Source organism: Argentina silus (genome assembly GCF_951799395.1).
Source record: "Argentina silus genome assembly, chromosome: 7".
Lineage (NCBI taxonomy): Eukaryota > Metazoa > Chordata > Actinopteri > Argentiniformes > Argentinidae > Argentina > Argentina silus.
Genome location: NC_139661.1, coordinates 19,543,447 through 19,551,146, shown reverse-complemented (window position 1 = coordinate 19,551,146; position 7,700 = coordinate 19,543,447). Strand labels below are relative to the sequence as shown.

At 43.3% G+C, this 7,700-nt stretch overlaps 1 protein-coding gene across 1 annotated transcript in view; it reads right to left on the bottom strand.

Annotated features, from left to right (window-relative positions):
- Positions 1 to 3,826: 3,826 nt before the first annotated feature.
- The window catches only part of LOC310807317 (uncharacterized protein), a 32,921-nt gene continuing 29,047 nt past the window's right edge, over positions 3,827 to 7,700 (bottom strand). The window contains exons 11-15 of the mRNA XM_083673741.1: positions 7,288 to 7,700; positions 6,885 to 6,983; positions 6,363 to 6,496; positions 6,083 to 6,134; positions 3,827 to 5,884 (exon numbers count right to left, since the gene is read on the bottom strand). The exon at positions 7,288 to 7,700 is cut by the window's right edge and continues 574 nt beyond it. Of these exons, the coding sequence (XP_083529867.1) occupies positions 5,748 to 5,884; positions 6,083 to 6,134; positions 6,363 to 6,496; positions 6,885 to 6,983; positions 7,288 to 7,700 (835 nt within the window). The 3' untranslated portion in view covers positions 3,827 to 5,747. The remainder of the gene's footprint in view (positions 5,885 to 6,082; positions 6,135 to 6,362; positions 6,497 to 6,884; positions 6,984 to 7,287) is intronic.

Below are 7,700 nucleotides of genomic sequence, written 5' to 3'. Positions count from 1 at the left end.
TACTAGAATTGTAACAAAATGATATCTCAAGTAATTGTGTGATGGGACTCCTCTCCTGTTCACTAATTACCTTTGATTGGCTCTTTTGTTGTGTTCCCTTGTTTTCTCCACTTCTTCCTTTCTTTCTTTCTTTGTTTCCCCTGCTCCTCCTCTTCACAGTATATTATTCATTGTGTTCATGGTTTGTGCTGACTCTCTATTTTTGGCATCTGTCCATTGTTCTTCGTCAGTCTGGGGGACCTCTTTCTTTTCATATTTATTTCACTATATTTGCGGTTGTTTTCTGGGTCTTTTAAAGCCATAATCCACCCATTCCATCACTATTGTATATTTCTATATATCTATATATTTCTTATTTTAGAAGAAGACTATGGGCCAGGAGCATCAGTAACCTTTGATAAGCCTTCATCACTTTGCTACAGTACTTGGTTTGAGGTTACTGTCGGTTGATGTCGGCATGCAGTGTGATGTGGGCCACATTGATTTCCATTGTTGTGTCAGTGAATGCCAGTGTCAGCCTGCGATGGCTGTAGCAGTAAAGTAAAGGAGGCTTGTTGTAGGATCCAGTCACTCCTGACCCTTGGACTATTTCCAATATTAGACCAAGATGAAAGAATGACAACATTTGGATGAATTATCCCTTTAATAGCTGCCTTATCCTCCCAACACAGTTTTTCCTCTCCATGTTTTTGTTTTCTTCCGCTAGTATCTTCCTCGTGTGCCCATGTTTCATCAGTGTGGAGATCCGCTTTCTTCTCCTCGTCCCCCTTTTTATCTTTTTTTCCGTGTCATCTGTTTGGACACTCTCACGATCGTCACTGTCTGTCCATTCCTCAGGGTTTGTGTCTTTCTCTCTGGTGGTCATCTCTCTTTTCCTCGTTCCTGTGTTTCTTCTCATCTTTTGGTGTCTTTCCTCTCTCATGCAATCCTTACTATCACTGCATTCCTCTACATGTGAGTCATTCCTCTTATCAGCACGAGTTTTGTCCTCAGCTTCACCATCCTCCTCATCCTCATCATCATCACGTTGGTCACTCTCACTGCAGTCAGTCTCGGACCATTCTTCATCACCTTCCAGCTTCTCCTCCTCCGTGTCCTTTTTCAGTTTTTTCCTCTTTTTGTCTTCTCATTTTGTCCTCTATTCTTCTCTTTCTCTCCTCCTCAGTCTTCTCATTCTGCTGTCTCCCATCCACTAGCTCTCCCTTTCTCCCCCCTTCCTCTCCCTTCTCCCCCCCTCCTCTGCCTTTCTCCCCCCCTCCTCTCCCTCCCCCCCCCCCTCCTCTTTCTTTCTTTCCTCTCTCTCGGCCATTCGCTTTTCCTTATGTGTGATTTTCCTCTTTATCTCTTCTTCCACAATCTTCCCCACTCCTGTTCTCTCCTCTTCCTCCTCTTCCTCCTCCTCCCCCTCTTCCTCCTCCTCCTCCTCTTCCTCCTCTTCCTCCTCCTCTCTTTCCTCCTCCTCCTCCCCCTCCTCCTCCTCCTCTTCCTCCTCCTCCTCTCTTTGTCTCTTTTCTTCCTCTCTCTGTCTTTGCTGTTGCATCACTCTCTTCAGTTCAGTCTTTCTCTGTCTCTCTCTTTGTTCTCCTTCCTGCAGATCTCTCTTTTTCTTTTCATGTGCTTCCTTCATTTGTTGCATGATATCTTTAAAGTACATTTTAGGCGTCCTATCCTCCCTCTCTCTTCTCTTTTCCTTACTCTGTCCATCATGCAGACAGAATTTCTTCGTTGGCATATTTTTTGCTGATTTGTCTCTTCTTTTTCCCTCCATTCTTTCCTTAAACTTCTCCGACAATTCTTCCTTCAGACTTTCTATCTGCTCCCTGGTCCAGTCCTGCACTAACCTCCATCCCTCCATCCCGATCTCTCCATCTTTTCCTTTTGTCCTCCTCTGGATCACCATCAGTTTCTGAATATTCTCCCTCTCCTCCTCCAGCTCTCTCTCTCGATCCATCGCTTTCATCTCCTCCTCCATCAGTTCACCTCTCTCCATCTCCCAGCTCTCCTCCTCCTTCTCTTTGTCCTTCTCCCCCACTGTATCTCTTCTCTTCCTCTTCCTCTTCTTCTCCTCCCTCATCTTCATCTCCCACTCCTCCTCTGTCCTCCACTGATTTAGTGGCACTCTCTTCACCTCTGTCTTCATCTTTTCTCCCTCAGTCTTCCTCTCCTCCTCTTCCAGTCTCATATACCCTTTCTCTCTGCCTCTCTCTCCAGTTCTCCTCACGCTTTTCACTAAGAGCCGGATCTTGAGTGGCACTTTCTTTGTCAACAGTTTGCCTGCTTTTTGTAGCCAGGTTTTTTTCTTCTGCTGTATCAGGGCCACTTCATCAAAACACCAGTCTTCCTGACCAGCACTCGATCCCTCCATAATGACTGCTCCACAGGCAGAGACCTTTTGTATGTAACCTAGCCTATATGAGGCTGAAAAACAAGTGCAGATGCTTCAAGAAAATGGAAAAACAGACATAAAATGGAACGGTTAAACAAAAAAGAAAAAACTATTTCATAAGAAAAAAGACAAAACTAATTATAATTACTAATTATAATTTGTTCTACCTAATATTTAGGCCTTATACATATGACAATATTCAAAGATATCTTGCTTACTCATCTAACCGCTTCACCACGATGTGTCTCTGTGCTAACTGCTAAACTCTAACCTTCTAGAATATATCACCTGAGAACCCTATTATGACATCACAACTCACTGTGATATCATGCTTTTTGCATTTGAGTTTGACCTGCAACTCGCTCCAGAAGCACCATTGAACTTATGATCAGCTCAGAAAGTGCGTAAAATGTATCGGCCTACATTCCATGCATTTGGCCAGTACCTTTTCTCTAATGTTAGGTGTGAAAATATGACTTTCAATGTCACAACCCGCATCTCCAGTAACAGCTTATACAGTATAACAGTGAACTGCATGTGCAAAAGCAGTGTGGTTTAATGTGTAAAGCCATTTGCGATTCGACCTACAGTAGGTTACCATGACAGCCAGCGTCAAACATGGTTCTGAGCCTCCTTGTGTCACCACTTGTGTGAGGTCACTGTGTAACGACTTATTCTGGCCTTGCTGTACTGTATACACCTCATCTCCTAGCAATAATAACCATGGCACCACTGATGTTTTCACTGTGACATCATGTAATGTAACTATGGCAACCAGGTTCATTCCATGCTGAACATTTGAAATTACTATAGCCATCACAACAATGCCACTCTTGGCTGGGCCTGCATAGGTTAATGAAGAGTGATTTTGCATGTATATTTTTTCGTCAAGACGTGATGTGCATTGTCAAATTGCTTGGGAACAAGCTTTGAAACTACCCCCCCCCTCCCCCACTAGTTCTATCCGACCGAACTGTGACTTGTGTTATAATCATCACTTTCAAATGAAAATATACAAATAATACTAAATATATGAAAAATACACTGTTATCACAGTTCATTATACCACAGAGACTCGTACAGGGGCTCCAACACTAATCCCATTTCAACTCTAAGGACCTAAACGTTTGAATCTGAGGAGTCTGACGTTCCTTGGTCAAAGTGAAATGTTGCACTGCAGGTATTGTTAGCCTACTCAAAACTGAGTAGATGTGGTATGTTGGAAATACCAGTCCTTCTTCAGCAAGTGCACATTACATCACAGAGGATGTGTTCACAAGCATAGCAACATCTGATTTCAATATTCGGAGTCACCATTATCAACACAACTTTGTCATCCAGTTTTTGTTTTATAAGGAATGTTTTTCATAATATCTACAACACAGTGTCTCCAAAAAGCCTATTGTTGAAGGGTTGAAATGAAAACAAGAACAACTGTGGTAAAGTGATAAATTATTTACATAGACAGGGAATGAAAGTGTTACAATATGTAGTAATGTAAACACAGTTGTGCATAACATTTGATAGCACAGTAAAGGGTAATCTAGGATTCAAACAGTAACAAAGCTCTCTCCCAGCCACTTGTCCTGGTGAACAGATGAGGGATGGGGCTGGAGAAATGCTGCCTCACTCAAATTCATAGACAGAGCTATGAATGCAAGGACTGACCATCCATGAGATGAAAATGATGAACATTTTAACAACGTATTGAAGAATTGAAGAAGAATTCATTGTTTCAAAACAATGAAGTAAAACAAGCTTACATTTTGGGTGAACCACTTTTGGAACTTTAAGAATGCCCTCTATTTAGTTTTCTCTCTAAAATCCTGATATATAGACTACAGTCACTCCTCAGGGCTTGGAATTGCAGGTTTTTTTAACAAATGATAATAACTGACATTGTTAGATATAGACAAAAGGATGTCCAAATGGGACAAATAAGGAATAAAATAAAAACATCTCAAAGAAAAGCTGGAAATATTCAGCAGTGAATGGATTGAATAAAGGAATTCCCACGCTATAATCGAAAGTTCTTTGGGTCCTTTTGTTGACAATATTGTTCTACTGTAAACCAACAACTCACTGCCCATCCTTCTAAGACAGCACGGCATGAACAGCATACTCCGAAAGATCATTTATTAACATGATGTATCTTCATCAACTGTTACAAAGAGGAATCAGAACTTAATATCGATAGTCAAAGTCCCACAACTGAGCATTATGAATCTGTAAATCATATAATCCTATATTTGTAAGTGTGAAGTAAATGCAGAGAATACCAAACCATGCACTCATGGAGTATGACATAGCAAAAGAAACCAAATGCATGGAGTAACTATACATTCTTATATACAAGTGTAGTGTATAACTGGAGACATTGGCCATGTTGTGAGACAGGCAGGATAGACAGTCATAACAGTGCACATATTACTGCAATTAACTACCAGTCCCTCTCCAAAAACAACAAGTGTCTATAGGTATGTTGACATTTTGCAGTTTATTACCTCTGGACTTTCATAGCGCATTAAGACATAAAGTGACTTTTAAAAAACAATTCAAAAGGAAAGTTCGACTTATAAAAAGATATTTCTTTTCATGTATCTGTGAAGATAACATTATGCTAGACATTAGCATCATATGTAAGAAAAGCATATAGCTTGGGTAAAAAAAAGAAAAAAGCAAAAGCACAGAAACACAGAAAGACAGAATCATCGACGGGAACGAACAGACAGCCCTATTATTAGTTATGAACAGTGCTAACGCATGCACCAAGGGACTGGGAAGACACATCAATGCAGCTAGTCCACAAAGAAAGAATTAGAATATTATACATGTACTGTATCTGGTATGGTCTTATTGAAGATACTCATCAGAATTGCGTGTTACTATTAACGGGACTTAGTGAGCTTGTCCACATCCGTTTATGTGGTCCCTCTGCTGACTACATCCCTCCCTGTGCGGGGGGTGAGTTCACGTTGGTCCGTACAGTGATGGTAACTGACTACATCCCTCCCTGTGCGGGGGGTGAGTTCACGTTGGTCCGTACAGTGATGGTAACTGACTACATCCCTCCCTGTGCGGGGGGGTGAGTTCACGTTGGTCCGTACAGTGATGGTAACTGTGTATCTCTACCAGTTAGTAGTCCGAAGCTGCTGATATGAACAGGAGACTGGTTTCCTCCACAATTGCCAAGATGGAAGGGGAATGTATGACTTTAAGATTGATGTACTATATGCTGTGGTCTCACTGTAAGGGGAAAGAGTGTTCAGTCCCTGAGTGTGCGTGTGTGTGCGCGTGCGTGTGTGTGTCTGGTGTGTGTGTGTGTGTGTGTGTGTGTGTGTGTGTGTGTGTGTGTGTGTGTCTAAATGGTCTCCACATAGTTAGCTGGGAAGAGCCCCTGTTGGCCATCTTTGCTGCAGCCCCTCCACCAGGCCTTGTCCACGGTCTCCACATCTCTTATGATGTCACCAGGCTCAAAGGAGATCTCTGATTCGTCCTCTGGAACAGAGATGCATGAAGATGACAGGTGTGTGATCAAGAAGATGACATGTGTGTGTGTGTGTGTGCGTGTGTGTGTGTGTGTGTGTGAGTGCGTGTGTGTGTGTGTGTGGGTGTGTGTGTGTGTGTGTGTGTGTGTGTGTGTGTGTGTGTGTGTGTGTGTGTGTGTGTGTGTGTGTGTGTGTTCTGTGAACTCACCTGCTTGGTAGTCATAGAGAGCTCTTACACACATCTGTCTCTCCGGTGACATCTAAAAGAAAACCAAAACACAACAATGAACACCTCCTGCCTGAGGGAATTGTCACTGCGCTTATATTAATCCATAGGATACATGTATCCCACCTGGACTAGGAGGAGTTTCCAACATGTGCGTGTGGGCGTGCGGGCGTGCGTGCGTGTGTGTCTATGCATGCGTGCGTGTGTGTGTGTGTGTGTGTGTATGTCTGTGCTTGTGTATGCGTGTGTGTGTGACCAATACCTCTTTGCCATTCTCCTCAATCTCCTTCTCTTCATTCTCCGCAACAAAGTCCTCCTCAATCTCACCATGCATGTCAAAACATACACCCAACTCTGGACTTTCTCTGTCCATTTCAGATGGACTCCTAGATCGCTCTGTAAAGGAGTAAAAATACTGTACATATACTCCACATACACCATGCGTCTGCCCTGTGTTAATACCATACATCTGTCCTATATTACCGCATCAACATGAGGGTTGGTTTCAGGTTGGCAGTGTCATGAGTATTATTTTTTGTATTTAACCTTTACTTAACCAGGCAAGTGAATTCAGAACAAATGTTTCTTTACATTGGCATCCTGGCAAGTGGCGAGAAGTTTTTTTTTACAGTGATGTCACAAGACAAGACAGAAAACACACCACAGTAGGACAGAAGCACATCGCAACAACACAGTCATCAGCACCTACAATCCGTCGCCAGAAACAGGATTGTTCTCATTGTAGAAGAGCAACAAGAGTAAAGTGAGGAGCTGGGAGACACACCTGTACCGTTCTGATCCACCTTTTCCTCTCCTTCTCTTATCCCATTGGTTGATGGGACCTTGGTCTCTTGTGTGATTTGCTGAAGTATAACCTCTGCCTCTGAAACAGGATGTGATTGGTGGTGACTGTGATATTGTGTCAGTTGTGTCAGATTCCCTATTCTAACACTTGCTTTTTTCATAACACACCTCTTTTCTACCTTTCTGTCTTTTCATTTGAGTTATTTTAGGACTGGACGCTTTGAGCCGGATTAAGCCGGACACAGATTAAGCCTACTAGATTAAAAAGTATATCAGTGGAGTCTCTGTTGAAAGAGTGATTTGGTCCAGGATTCTGCTTAATCTGTGTCCGTGACTCGGCCCCGGCAAGATACATACAAGCAGACACACCAAGCACTCCATACCTGTGACAGCTGGCTCCTCCTCTTCCTCTGAAAGCTCGACCAGGGTTGGCTGAGCAGGAGCCTGGATGTAATCTGATTGGTCCACCTCTTGTCCATCTCCTTCTTCCTCCCCTCCCTCCTGCACTGATGAATAGGCTGCGTCCTGGGCAGAACCCTCCTCCTCCTTTTCCTCTTTGACGTCGGGGATTGGTTCTATGTTTACAGCTCTGGGCTCTTGTTCTGCCTGATCTTCCTCCTCCATCTCCTCCTCCTCATTCTTCGCCTCCTCCTCCTCCTCCTCATTCTTCGCCTCCTCCTCCTCCTCCTCTTTCTCCTTCTCCTCCTCCTTCTCCTTCTCCTCCTCCTCCTCCTTCTCCTTCTCCTCCTCCTTCCCTTCCTCCTCCACTGGTATAGCTGGCACAGTGATGTCATCC